The sequence below is a fragment of the Equus przewalskii genome, chromosome X (genome assembly GCF_037783145.1).
Source record: "Equus przewalskii isolate Varuska chromosome X, EquPr2, whole genome shotgun sequence".
Lineage (NCBI taxonomy): Eukaryota > Metazoa > Chordata > Mammalia > Perissodactyla > Equidae > Equus > Equus przewalskii.
In genome coordinates this window covers 34279868-34294245 of record NC_091863.1, presented here as the reverse complement: position 1 = coordinate 34294245, position 14378 = coordinate 34279868, and the positions used below count along the sequence as shown (strand labels likewise).

The 14378-nt window shown below is 35.9% G+C and overlaps 2 protein-coding genes across 27 annotated transcripts in view; one reads left to right on the top strand and one right to left on the bottom strand.

The window, feature by feature from the left end:
- CASK (calcium/calmodulin dependent serine protein kinase) overlaps positions 1–14378 on the top strand; it is a 361743-nt gene that overhangs the window by 206972 nt on the left and 140393 nt on the right. The gene's annotated exons all lie outside the window — the stretch shown is intronic.
- On the bottom strand, positions 5801–12949 carry GPR34 (G protein-coupled receptor 34). 4 transcript variants are annotated; one of them, XM_008507512.2, is made up of 5 exons: positions 12819–12907; positions 12604–12701; positions 11820–11912; positions 11069–11156; positions 5801–7554 (listed from the first exon to the last, which is right to left on the bottom strand). In XM_008507512.2, the coding sequence occupies exon 5, from the start codon at positions 7474–7476 to the stop codon at positions 6340–6342; it is 1137 nt and encodes a 378-aa protein (XP_008505734.1). In that variant the 5' UTR covers positions 7477–7554; positions 11069–11156; positions 11820–11912; positions 12604–12701; positions 12819–12907; the 3' UTR covers positions 5801–6339. The 4 variants fall into 4 exon arrangements, with proteins under 4 accessions (XP_008505734.1, XP_008505733.1, XP_008505731.1 ...); XM_008507511.2 differs by lacking the exon at positions 12604–12701 and having other exon boundaries at positions 12819–12949; XM_008507509.2 differs by lacking the exon at positions 11069–11156 and having other exon boundaries at positions 12819–12904.

Sequence of the window (14378 nt, the reverse complement as noted above, 5' to 3'; positions counted from 1 at the left end):
GTTTGAATTTTGTATTTTAAGTCTCAGAAAACAATTCTGTTTCTGTGTTCTCAGGGAACACCTCATTTTGACTCCTGTGTACTATTTATGCTGAAATGCCAAGCTGTCTAATTATAAGATAGTTTCGTCTACAAATTCTTGAGCTTGGTCCTTGAGGGGTGTGTGTCAAAGGGCCCGGGTTTATCTAGATTCATTGATTAGAGAATATCTTACTTTGCTTATAGTGTTTGGCAAAAGAAACCATAAGCAAAGTGAAAGATAAGTCCCATTCTGGTAGTAGTTATTTGCAACCCATATGAGCAACAAAAGATTAGTATCCAGAATATGTAAAGAATTACTTCAATAATTTGAAGGAAGAAAGAAAGAAAAGAATAAAAGATAAGCAACTCATTAAGGGAAAATGGGGGAAAAGTGTAGATATGAACAGGCCATTCACCAAGAAGAAACCTGAATGGGCAAAACATGAGATGATGCTTCTTTCCACTTGTAATCAGGGAAATGCAAATTAAAACCACAGAAGATGCCATATCACACCTACCAGCTTGGCAAAAGTTAGTAAATCAGATAATACCAAGTATTGGTGAGGATGTGGGTAATCAGGAACTCATATCTTAACTAGTACTGATAGGTCTATAAACTGATAGGTGTATAAAGTAATAAAATCACTTTGGGAAGCAATTTGTCACAAGTGTGATCAACTGAAGATGTACGTACCCTTACAACCAAGCATTTGTACTTCTAGGTGTCAACCATAGAGAAATTCCACTGGTTGCACAGGGTGTACAAGAGAATTCACTTGTATATGGTTTCTAATAGCAAAAAAGTGGAAACTACCTAAGGGCCCATTGTTAGAGGAAATGGAGAATTGAACTGTTGTTTATTTGTACAATGAAACACTGCGCATCAGTAAAAATGGATGAACGAGACCTACATGTATCAACATAATTTGAGTGAAAAAAGTTACAAAAGGCTGTAATAGTAAGATACTATTTGTGTACATTTTAAAAACAAAAACTCATACAAATTGTTAGGCATATATGTTATAAAAGTATAAAAATATACATCACAATGATATACGGTAACTTCAGGAAAGAGGCTACCTCGGGATGAGCTTTAGTATATCTAACTTTCTGGATTACATATGGGTACAAGAGAACTTTTAAGCAAATGCAGCCAAAACATTAACATCTGTCCAGTTAGGGTGATGGGTGCTTAGTTTCCTGTTATGTTGTATTTTCCCTTTTTTGTATGTTTGAAACATTTTATAACTAAAAAAAAATTATATGTGGAATTACCAAGCCAGAGTGTAACTATAACAGTTAACTGTTGCTTCTGAAATAACTTGCATGGCTTACTAAAGCAAAAAGAGATTCTATGTGTCATCAATGCCTGTATCCAAACTATAATTAGAAACCTTTTCCAAAGCTCATCTTATGATGGTTCTTTATGCATTTCCTGGGCCAGAAGCAAAATTAATAAGGGTGAGATGCTACAATTTGATTTCCCTTTTTTCTTTTTGTTCAACCTGTATGCTTTTGTACTGGTTTCAGGCAGAGCTTTCACAGAGTGTGCAAGTGTGTGATAGCTAGAAAAGTAGTCTTTAAGATTTTGGTTTTTTGACATCACACAATTTTGATGAGTGATAAGCAGAACTGTTTGCCCCAAAGACATATTAATGCCAATTTATGTTTTTTTAAAAAACAAAAAACATCTCAGTAATTACCACTGTGCTTGGGCAGAATGAAATGAAAGTGAAAAAAGCATTGACTTAGAGACAATGTCTATGGAGTGAAAGTCTACCAACTTGCATCCCCTCATATGTAAAATACAGTTGATGCTTACACCACTGCACTGAAGATTAAATGATAATAATGCATGTCAAGCACCTAGCACAGTGAAGGACACATAAATAAATATATTTTACTTTGCTTCCCATTCCCTTGCATGTGATCTTGAAGGGAAGAAATAAGAAGAAAAGTAAAAGTTTAGGACAAACCTAGCACTTCCCTCTTAGCTCTAAGTCTATTGTTACCACCACCCAACTAGCCCTCCACATCTTTATCTGAGAACCAGACTGAAGGGTGGCACTGCCGCAGCCGCTTATAGGCATGTGTTCTCACTTGGGCCATGGAGCAGTGGAAAAAAGACACCGCATCATCCAGCGTGAGAGTGTGCCTTAGTTTCTGTCTCATCTGAGCTGACATAATTCGGATTATGTTCTGAGTTTCAAATGCTTTCTTCTGATCAAAAATGCAAGTTTCTTTACAAGTTATGGTGTCTGTTGGTGCCTGACATAAAAGGCTCTCCAGTAAATGTCATGTCTGTTGTGAATATTTTTCCCACTTTGTGCTTTTGCTTTTATTTTTCTTTACGGTTTTTGACAAAAAAGAATGTACTTTTTTTAAGTCAAATCTATGCATTTTCCCCTATGGTTATTTGTATTGCTTTATTAATAGAAAGTTCTTTCCCATTCACAGATGAGTTATAGTCATGTATTTTTAAATCTTTTAATGGTTTCATTATTTACATTTAACTCTTTGATTCACTTATAATTTTTTTTGGTGTGATACAAGGTGAGGCTATAAATTGGCTTTCTATTTTAAATAAGCACAGCACTGTTTCTTAATCCATCCCTTCCTTCCCCGATCCTTTTGTGATGGCTCCCTTATTTGCAGTGATTTTGAGGGAGGATAGTGTATGAGAGTCACTCAGGAAACTTTTTAAAAATTCACTTAACCCCACTTTGCAAGATTCTAGCACATCTTGACTAACAGAATCTTACGTTTCCCTCTGATTTGTTCCTGCTCCTGCCCTCTTGAGAGCCATTAATTTGTCATATAATCTCATGCCATCGAGGGTCTGCTGAGCAATGTGTATTCTGTTCCACTGATAAGTTTATCCTTGCATCTGCTCCACAGTGTTCTCCTTATTGAAGGATATGAATTTATTTTAATATCTGGTAAAATTAATTTCCATTCGTATTTCAAAAGGCTAAAAAATAATTAGCCCGTTAACATGTTTCTGCAAAATCCAGTTTGCCTGTTGAGAGAACTCTATTTCATGCTGGTTTTCTCTTGTGGATAACTTTCAGTAAGGCTTTGCTTCAAAGAGTTGTAATTATATTAGTTCTACTTTTATATCAGCAGGACTGAAGAATCCATTTTAAAAAGAAGTTGGAAACAAAGCCTTCTGTACTAGAACAGAATGTTTTTTCTATGACCTGATCTTAGAAATTCAACCGCCGTCAAACCTGGCTCTGCACAGAATACTTTTCCAAAACTAACAGCAATACTCAGCATTTAGGTCTCACTCTGGCAGTCAGGCCTTTAATTTTGCCCTTGTTTGGTTTTGCATATGTGAGATGCTATTTAGAAACTTGTTGTGAATCTTTTGCAAGGTGAGGATGTGTGTGTACTTCTGAATTTCCTTTTTATCTATGCTTCTAGAACTAAGCGTTGGGTTGGGGGAGGTAGGGACAGTGTTCCCTGCTTGCATATACTAATGCTCAGTAAGAAATAAAAGATTATATGTAATAAATAGCCTGAAATTTGGTAAGTCAGTAGCATGTCTTTCTACAAATTTAGAAATATTCTTAGGACTCGGGTTATCCTAAGATATGTTATTAGTGAAACTTTTATCAGTAAACAAAATCCATTATCAAAATTTATTTTATCACAAATATTATAGCAAGAATTAACTCCATGTACTTTTCTTATTTTTTTAAAATGCCGTTGTGCAGGGCTTTATAGGGATCATCTCATTTAATTAATTAATTAATTTTTTTTTTAGATTGGCACCTGAGCTAACACCTGTTGCCAATCTTCCTTTCTTTTCTTTTTTATTCTTCTTCTCCCCAAAGCCCCCAGTACATAGTTGTATATTCTAGTAGTAGGTCCTTCTGGTTGCGCTATGTGGGACGCCCCTCAGCGTGACTTGATGCGCGATGCCATGTCCACGTCCAGGATCCGAGCCGGCGAAACCCTGGGCCACCAAAGCAGAGCGTGTGAACTTAACCACTCAGTCGTGGGGCCAGCCCCTCTCTGAATTTAAATAATGAGACAGCTTCTAGAACTATGAGTCTATTTGTTTCTTTTAATGTTCCATAAAACTGATAATAATAGTAGAGTGTAATTTAACAATTCAAACTGTATGCTTGTTTACAATAGAGACATGTAGAGATATGAAGTGTTTACCAGTAATGTAAAAAAAATTTTAATTTGGGGAACATGAGGGAAAATCAATATTGTCATATTTTAAAATCATACAAATGCTGAATTTCAGTTAGGTGGTATTTGTTGACATTGTCAGAGCAAGGTAATTAATATAAATGTTATTTTTTCTGAGCCTCTGATTTTTCTGCAAATTTCAGTTTTTACTCTCAAATGTTTCTTGTTTTTTAAATATAATTCTGCTTTGAACCTATTCTTTACTCAACCAATTGTGTGCATTTTCTGAAATATGGCTAACTGAGCACTAATTATATACAAGCCAAATCTCATTAAAACAAATTCAGCCCTAACAAAACTGATTCTTACTATTGATTTCCCAGCGAGTGGCCTACCTGAAGTTTGAAGTATCTGACTATAAAAAATTCTCATACTCTGTGACAGAAACTTATGAATGGATCCTTAGAGTTTGTCATAAGAGGCTTTTACATATTCACTGAACAGCATTCTGATCCTGTGTGTGACCAAAGGACTGAACAAATGCTGACCAAACTTTTGAGAATGGTTGCCTTAATTACAGCTGCTGATTACGATTGTATGATGTTCTGTGCAGCTGTATCCAGATACATTGACTAGGGAAAAAAAGAAATACACCCACTTTTTCAATTCTATTAAGCACTTCTTCCCTGTCTCATTCATCCATTCATTCACTCATTCATTCAATTACTCAACAAATATGTATTGATCTCCTGTCTGCCGGGCACTTCCACTAAGCTCTGGGGAGTCAGTGATGAATAAGAGCCCTTTCCCTTAGGGCTTACTCTCCAATCATTTTTGAACATACATGAAAACTTCAGAATTTGTTCCTTTTAATTCTAATCTACAGGTTTTCTTTGGTTGTGAAATATTTCAAACACTCAAAAATAAACCAAAAATATTCATACAGGTTTAACAGACATTACTATTTTACCATGTTTGCTTCAAATCTCTCCAGATGTGACCATTAACTTTAAGTTGGCGTATATGTTGTGTATATTAGTATACATGTTTTGCATTTTTATTGTATGTGTATAGATCCATAAAGAATATGGTATTGTTTTATGTGGTTTTGTATTTTACATGAATGATTTTATATGCTACATATCCTTTTGCAGCTTTTCTGTTGTCGTTTTTTATTCAACATTGTTTTTGAGAATTCTCCATGTTGGTGCATGCAGGTGTAGTTCATTTCATTGAAGTGCTGTGCAGTGCTCCATTTTGTGAATGAGCCACAGTTGATTTCTCCATTCCTTTGCTAGTACACACTCACTCAGGTTGTTTCCACTCGTTTAGTATTATGAGCAGTAGTTCACTGAGCATCACTGCATATGTTTTCTTGCATGCGTGTTTGAGTGGTTCTGTAAACTGTATACCTAGTAGTGGACTTGCTGGATCGCAGTGTGCGCGTCTTCCATTTCACTCTATCAAAGTGTGGTGCGAGAGGGCAGAATCATTCTTTTATAAATCTGTTTTAAATAAGGTGCAGTTTTAAGTACTGTTGCCAGGCTTTTGAGTTCTTAGCTCATCTGTTTGATTTTACTGTACAGTATTTAAATTCTTTCCATTTTATCTAAGCAGTGATAGATAATGGATGATTTCATTTTTTATTAGAATTTTATTATCATTTCATCTGTTATAGAGGTTTAGGCATAAATGAATACAGTGGCAAATCATACAGGCGCTTTTAAATGACAATGAACATATATTTTCTGACATTTTAAGTTGTCCTTGAATCATTTAACTTACTTTTAAACACACTTTAAATTAGTATTCTTGATTTTGAAGAACTTGATTTTGAATAACTAGTGATTTGAGAAACTGTGACATCTTCTTTAATTATTCTGTTGTTAAAGCCATAAATTTCACTTAACTTTATAATCTATGTGAAGTTTGTTAGCCTAACAATATATTTTGAAAAGATTTTACATACAGATTTAAAATCTAGTGATGAGTGTAAGCTTTTCTTTCACTTGAAATATTTTACAGTTAAGCAAAAGAAATATGACATAAGAAAAGAGCTTTAAGAAGATCTGAGCTTTATAAATGCTAGAGCTTTGTTTCATAATTTTTAGTTCTTCAAGGAATTAAGAGGCTGTATTTTATCATTCTTTTTAATATGTTTACCTCAAGTGCTTTAAGAAGTAGCCTGAATTTTAGCTGCAGCAGATGTATCATGCAGGGAGTATCCTGGTTTAAATTCTGAAGTGCTTTCACTCCTGCTCGCTTCCCCTTGAAATCGTCTAGAAAGAAGCTGGCACATTATTTTGCGGATATTACTGGACATCAGGAAATACATGACTGGATCTAAGCAGCTATTGAAAGATGAGAAAACCAGCATGATCTCATTGGTTTTGTGAACAATTTCCTTCCAATAGCAAGACGACACATTTAGCTGTGAGGAAATGTAGACAAATCTGAAGGCATGATAGGGAACAAAACACACGGTAAAAATGATTAGTACAATAAAGGAATTTCGGGCTGTAGTAGCATATTTACCAGAATTAGGAAATTTTGACCTCCTTTTAGAAATCCTCAATAGATTCTTGCCGATCTTAATATATGAAAGGATTATTAGTAGGAAAATTAGCCAGAACATTACCACAAGAACGTAGTTAAAAATTGCTTCTCCTTTTGCATTATGCTTATCTCTATAATGGAAACACATTGTGGAATTATGACCTCCTTTCTTAAGGGTTAAAATAATCATAGTTAAAAATCCAGCAAGCGCAACTGTCCATACTATGCAGCAAACATAAATACTCTGTTTGGTTGTTATTGCCTTCCGTTGTTGTATAGACCGATTAATTTTTATGTAGCGATCCAAACTGATGAATCCAAGCAAAATAATGCTAATGTACATGTTCATATAAAATAGTGTTCCCACAACCTTGCAAAGAACCACACCCAGCGTCCACTTGTTTTGGTTAAGGTGATACATTATTCGGAAAGGGAGGCAGAAGATAAGTAAGAGGTCTGCAATGGCTACATTAAGTAGGTAAATCTGAATAGAATTTCTTTTACGGTGGATACCCAGAAATACATAGAGGGCAATTATGTTTCCAACCAGTCCCACGATGAAAATAACAGAGTAGAATGTTGTTAACACACTAGAGAGTAATTTTTCGTCCATGAGACAGGCAGTAGAATTTGATGCTCCTGAGGAGTTGCGTGGCACTTGGCTGCTGTGATTAGTAATGAAGTGCACTCCCTGGGAGGAGCAAGGCCAGCTGCTGACTGAAGTGGTCGCCATTGTTACAGTGTGACTTCTCATTCTTCTGTAGGGATCAAATAGTGAAGAGGCTAAATGACATGTTCCTTGTGTGTAGCTTTTACGTCTTCAGATTTTTTCCTGCGACAGAATGCCAAACATTGAGTTATTTGCTATTTAATAACAGCTACTTTAACTCAAAGCGTAAGTAATGATTTGTTTTCAGATATCGTGAGAAACTTTAGTTTTATCCTACTTTGGACCATTTGGGTATCTACACTATATATGTGGCAGCGTTTTGGTTTCACAAAACAAGCAGCAAATATAGTAGAATCTTATGGAATGTCCTGTTCCAACCTTTCCTGTGGCTGTGGTAAATGTTCAAGGTTTGTTTCATTTATTATATTAAAATAAACAACTGAACTATGAGATCGTCTTTTCTTAGGGAAGTTGTTATGGGAATAGAGATGGAGGTGAAATGACAGCCCATATTTTTCGAAGGTGAGCATCAATTTCCCTAAAGGCAGTTCTAGCCACGAGTGAGCTGTGGGCCCACAGCTTCCTGCCTTGACCCCTTCCCTCATAATATGGCATTCGTTTATTTTGATGCATATTGCCACATGGCATGTGACAGATAACCTGTGGCAGTCTCATTCCGTGGTGGGAACAGAGGAAAAGGTCCTAAATTTCTTTCTTTTCAACCAAAGACCAAGTTGAGGGTATTAAAATCATTTGCCTATAGAGGCGTGCAATTAACATAACAGACCAAGAGAGCACACAGCCCCCGCCTGCCTCATTAGGCCGACTCTTGTAGCGCTGCACTGGAGAGCAAAGGAGCCAGACAAAGCCGAGTCTGCTCAGTCTCCTGACCTGGAAGCATAGAGCCCAGAGTTATAGTATCGATGGGAAACAGGATGTGCGATCCAAGAGTTTGAAAGTAGCTAACTGCAGTTTAAATATGCCTTGCGTTCGGTAATTTGAGACTTGCTAGAACCTTATAAGAGATAGTGTGTGAATTCTACTTGTTTGTGGCAGCAGAGAATGTTAGCAATACTCCTTGTTATTGGCCCTTTCCCGGGCATTGACTGCTATGAAAAGCTCAGTCTGAGAGGCCGTGATAAAGAGCTAGAAGACGTGAGGAGGGGATTCCAGGAGGTCTCATCACATTCCTTTCTTAGAGTGACTGCCTGTTTCTCTACAGCAGCCTCAGCAGGTATAACATAAAGACATGCAGAGCAAGGTTATCAAAATCAGGCCTAACTAACTCTGTGACCTTGGGCAAACAACTTAATCTTTTCTAAGTCTTCATGTTTGTAGAAATGAAAAGTGCATGTGAAGAATTTTACCCTGGCACATAGCAAGTGCTTAATGAAAGTTAGCTTTTAAAAAAACACCTTTTTAGTCTACACAGAAATCGAAATATAATGATGTGTACCTGAAATTGGTTAATGTTATAACCAATGTTACCTCAATAAAAGGTTTTTTTAAAAAAACACCTTTTGATTCATCTCATTTTAGTAAATATTTCACACCTGGCTAAGTGCTGGTTGAAAAACAAAGGTGAACAAGAGAGACCCTGCCCTTGGTAAACATTTTTTGCAGGAGTGTACATTCAAGCTCTGAATGCTACAATGTAAAGTGGATTTGAATTACAATAATTAATCTCCTGATCTGACATTATACACAGAGAAAAACGTGGAAGAACTTAGCCTTTCTTAAAACTCTACCTATAGTTTGATCAAAAAGAAACTATTTTGGTAGAAGTTAAAATTCTGATTTTAAAATTTTGTAAAGGGGAAAAGTTGATTCCAGGGAAGAGGAACTGGCTGGTGAAGAGGAAGTTATGTAATCACTGGTGGAAGCCTGTCTCCAGAGTTCAGGACAGTGGAAGGAAGGAGGCAGCAGCGCGGAGTGTAGTCTGTCGTGTGTCTCAACTGCAGGAAGACAGATTTCACAGAGTTTATAGAAACTTACAGGAATGTTTCTGGTGATCTGAAATTCTAAAAGGGCAATCTAGGAAGAATGGCAGGCTGCCAAAAAATGCAGCAATAATGTAATCTAGATCACCAGGAAGAGGAAAAGGGCACTGTAGAGGGACCTGTGTTGTGTGCTTACCTAGAGAACTCACAGAGGCTCAGGTAGAAACATCTCATAGCCACTGATGAAAGGGAGCCTGAGGCGTGACAAGTGATGTGATTTTTTTGAAAGCTGGGATAGCTGAAATGATTTTAAAAACTCATCTGTAAGTAGTTGGTTTTTTTCTTCCCCCGTGCTATATTTTAAACTCCGTTAGGGTTAGGAACCAAGACTGTTTTGTTTGCCTCTGTGTACCAAGTGCTTAGCACAATAAATATTGTGGAATGAAAGAGAGAATTTAGTAGAAAAGTATGTAAAGTTCTACAAGTGGATGTTATAATCCACCATTCAAGTACAGGAAGGGCTGTAGCTACATTGACAGAAATGCAATTGCAGTTGACTGCGGGTGCCGTATCAGTAGTGTGATGCAGCTGCAACAAAAACTAAGCCATTCTTTGGCTGAATTCATAGATATGGAGTGTCTTAAATGGAGATTGTTACTACTAATCTGGTTCGATCCCAAGCTGGTAGGACTGCACCTGTAATACAGTGTTTCATCCTCGCAGCACACTTAGAAAAGGCCAGAGAGCAAATGGGGAGAAAAGCCCAAATTGTGTCATAGGAGCAATTTGAAGGAAATAGGCACTTTACCCTGAAGATATGAACGCTTCACTAGGCCATGGAGAAAAGGATTTCACCTTGTGATATGTATCTTCAGAAAGCAGAACAAGGACCAGTGAGTAGAAATGGCAGAGACAGATGTTGCCTCCTTTTAAGGAAATGCTTTTTTAGAATGAAACAGTCTATCTTGGGAGGCAATAAGGGTCTTACCACCAGAGATTTCGTACCACCAACTGGGTACTTTGTAGAAGAGACTCAGTGGCTCTCAATCCTGACTGCATATTAGAATCCCCTAGAGATCTTTTTCAAGCTATCAGTGCCTGGCTCAATCCCCAGATCTTCTGATTTAATTGGTCTGGAATGGGCCCCAGGCAATGGTTGCCTTTAAAAGCTCCTCAGGGGATTCTAATGTGCAGTCAGAATTGAACCCTTGAGCTAGATGGCTAAACCATTAACTGATACTTATTTAGCATTTGCTGTGTACCAGGTGGTGTGTTAAGCACATTTATATTATTTCATTTGCATAATCCTTATAACAGTTGTGTGAAGTAGGTATTTCAAAAGAGGTAATGAGAGATCAAGAGGTTTTGATCTTTACCCATGACCACATAGCCCTTAAGTGGCAGTACCCAAGTTGAGACTCAGATCTGTCTATTGTTTAGAGCACATGGTCCTTTTCACCAAACCTCCCCCCTTCTAGTCACATATGATCAGCATTTTCTTTATTAACGATGAGTTCTGTCAGCAGTATTTTGACACAATTCCTTTAACATTCTCCATATTAGCAATTTTAAGAAGAGATTATGCCATCTAGCTTCACTTCTTTGGAAAACATATTAATCTTTTTTTTGTTTTCTATGTCCATAATTCTAATTAACTAAGTCTGGAGTTTACAGAATCACAAATCATTTATCAGAATGTTCAACACATCCCCCAGAGCGTATCTTTTCAAACTTACTTCTAGCCCTGATAGTCATAATCAAGATGTTTCTAGAAAGCTGTTAGCACAAAGCACATTTCCTGAAACCATTTGCCTCAGCTTTAATCTGCAAATAAAATAAATAAATAATGGTTGGATGAGATCACCAAGAAACCTTTCTGGTTTTGTTTTATTTCTAAGCTTAAAGATAATAAGGCAAAAGCAATGCATTTGTTTAATAGTAGCCATCTTTTAGAACCATGAATTAGATGGCTAGTGACCAGTCATTTATGGACAAATTAACAGATTAGATTCTGTTTTAAATTTATGGCTGATTTTTGGCCTCCTTTGCAATGTGTCAGTCACCCACTGTTCTTAAGGCCATTTATTGATGTTTTAAAAACTGCTTATTTGATTTGTTAAGAATGGCTAGTGAAGACAAGAAACAAACCACTGCATTCACATAGTGGACTAATTTCCCAGTGGACGTTACCTGTAACTCGTGTGCTATATTGAAGTGGTCACAATGGGTTTCTGATAGTAGATGGTAAATGGTTTTTTAATGTTATTACTTGGCAAATCTTGAAGTTTGCAACCCTGTGTTAGTGCTGCATTGTATCCACCACCACTCTACCCTTATTGATATTTTTCAACTGGCTCATGTAGAAGCTTCTGTACTAGAGGGCAGGACCAAACAGATTCCACTGTGGCCTCCAGTGAGCAAAAGCTTTTTAAATGCAGTTTGGGGTATGTTTACGAAAATATCACATTGCTATGTTAAAATACGTACCTATTTGGCAATGATAGCAACCTTTCACTGTTTGTAGTTTGACTTGACAATGACTGAATCATTCAGGCTATGCTTCAAAAATTGTGTTAATTGCTGCATACAGAATGAAAATTGAAAACATGTTACTTGGGAAATAATATTATCAGTAGTACATTAGGTTCTGTTATAAATTTAACTGTGTCTAAAAAAACTATCTTTTTGTGTGAATTTTTTTTCATAACCTTTTTATTTTTTAAATTATTTTATTGAGGCCATATTGGCTTATAACATTGTGTAAATTTCAGGTGTACATTGTTATATATCAATTTCTGTATAGACTCCATCGTGCTCACCACCAATGGTCTAGTTTTTATCCATCACCGTACATATATGCCCCTTTACCCCTTTCACCTTTCCCCCACCCCCTTCTCCTTTGGTAACCACTAATCTGTAAAAAAAACCATTTTTTAAAATTTTACTTGAATTAACTAAAGTGTATTTTGCTTTTTCTTTTATCTAATATTCACCTTATTTACTTCTGAAACACCAAACTTAAAGTTTAATTAGTCTGGTAATTACCATAAAATAGTAATAATATAATAAAGAAGAAAATACTATCTTTGAAAATAGGGAGACAGCATAACTTAACAAAGTTAATATTGTAGATCATTTATAATACATTGGTAATAAACTGTTGCATATGAAAATAACTTTTAATTGATTCAAGTATGTCTGCAAGTCTTTATGGCAATATGCAAAATACAGTATAAATATGTGATAATATTGATAGTATATGCTTAAATACCTCCAGTGTCCTAGAGTACTTCAAGTAACTAAGAAGACACAGCGTCAATTTGACTCAAGTCAAGGCGGAGGTATCATTCAAGCAGTTTACTCAGGGTTCTGAAAGCAAACTGTTGCTAGTCACCACGAAGCAGGTTTCACTTTTAATATTCAGATAATCAAATTTTAATTAAAATTAAAGGACTATTTATGTAGTGGAAATCAAAGAGTACTCACAGTTCAGGTTCTCTTGAAGTAAAAGGAGCTGAACCCCAAGCTTCCCTAGGACACAGACTGTCTTGGTGTGTCAGCTGAGCTCCTCCATCCGGTCGTGGTGCAATTGGTTGGGGTTGTCTCTTTTTTTTTTTGCATGTGGTAATAGAATTTTTTTCCCTTTTCTTTCTTTTTTCAATATGACAACTCTCAGAATCCGTCTGAAAATAGTGAAAAGCCCCACCACTATGCAACAACTTTATCTTTAAGTTCAATCAACATTTAACTTTAAGGAAATTATTTATATCTTTTATATGAATACTTTCCACCTTGACAATTGTGGAAACTTTTCCCTTCTGCTCCAAAATAAAGAAGTGTCATAAATTCTAAGAAGAAATATGTATTTTCTGTTTTTCCCAGGAAATGATGCATTGTATGGTATGTGGACTTTTAAAGCACAAGCATTGAATTTGTTTCTTTCTGGATTTGTTTTAGAAATTAAGTTATTCACGTAAAATGGCACTTCTGTATTGAATTATACTAACATAAGTTATGAATTATTTTTTCTTTAATTTTTTAAAGTATTACTTGATCTGTACATTATTTTAGTGTATTTTCATGTATTACTTTAAGATCTTGGATTTATTTTCTAAAACAATCTTATAATTTTAGGACCAGATAAGATTTGTGAAGGTCTTCTCCCCTTATTATCACTATGATAAACTCTCCCAAGTTAATTGAAATATCTTCTATATTTTAAGGAAAATAATGAAGGAATTCTGCAGTTTTTGATTTGCGCCTACTCCAGTATTTACTATCTGTCCGTCCATGTAACCACTGGCCCTGCAGTTTAGTGTCATTTCCCTTTTTGTTGTTGTTTGAAATGAAGAAAAATTTTTATCCTCCCCATAATTGTTGCCCTGCAGCTTTCTTTACTTCCTGCTAAATAATATTCATTGGGCTGTATCTAACATTTGAATTATTTCCAGGTACATACACTCTTCTGAACTCATATTCTCCAGAGCTCTTAGTTTGTTATAAATATGATACATGGGACAGAATGTTTTTAAATTGCTAGGATAAAAATATGTGGTAGCTCTTACTTCCCCCAAGAACTTCTGAGAAGGAAGATAATTACTGTATTGGTCTGCTATGATTACTTTATTAGTCCGGTAGGAATTTTGTGTGTGTGTGTGCGCTAAAAAACACATAACATTAAATTTACCATCATAACAATTTTTAAATGCATGGTTCAGTAGTGTTAAGTATATTTATATTGTTATGCAACAGATCTCTGGAACTTTTTGATCTTGCAGAATGGAAACTCTATACCCACTAAACACTAATTCCCCTGCCCCACCCCCTGCCCTTGGCAACCTCCTTTCTACTTTCTATGATTTTGACTACTTTAGATAATTCATTTGAGTGGAGTCCTTTTATGACTGGCTTATTTTGTTTAGCGTAATATCCTGCAGGTTCACCTATGTTGTAGCATGTGACAGGATTTCCTTCTTTTTAAGGCTGCTTAATATTCCATTGTATGTATATAACACATTTTCTTTATCCATTCATCTGTCAGTGGAC

Excerpts from the sequence above, each read along its gene's own strand:
- GPR34 (XM_008507511.2), bottom strand. The coding sequence starts at position 7,476 with ATGAGAAGTCACACTGTAACAATGGCGACCACTTCAGTCAGCAGCTGG.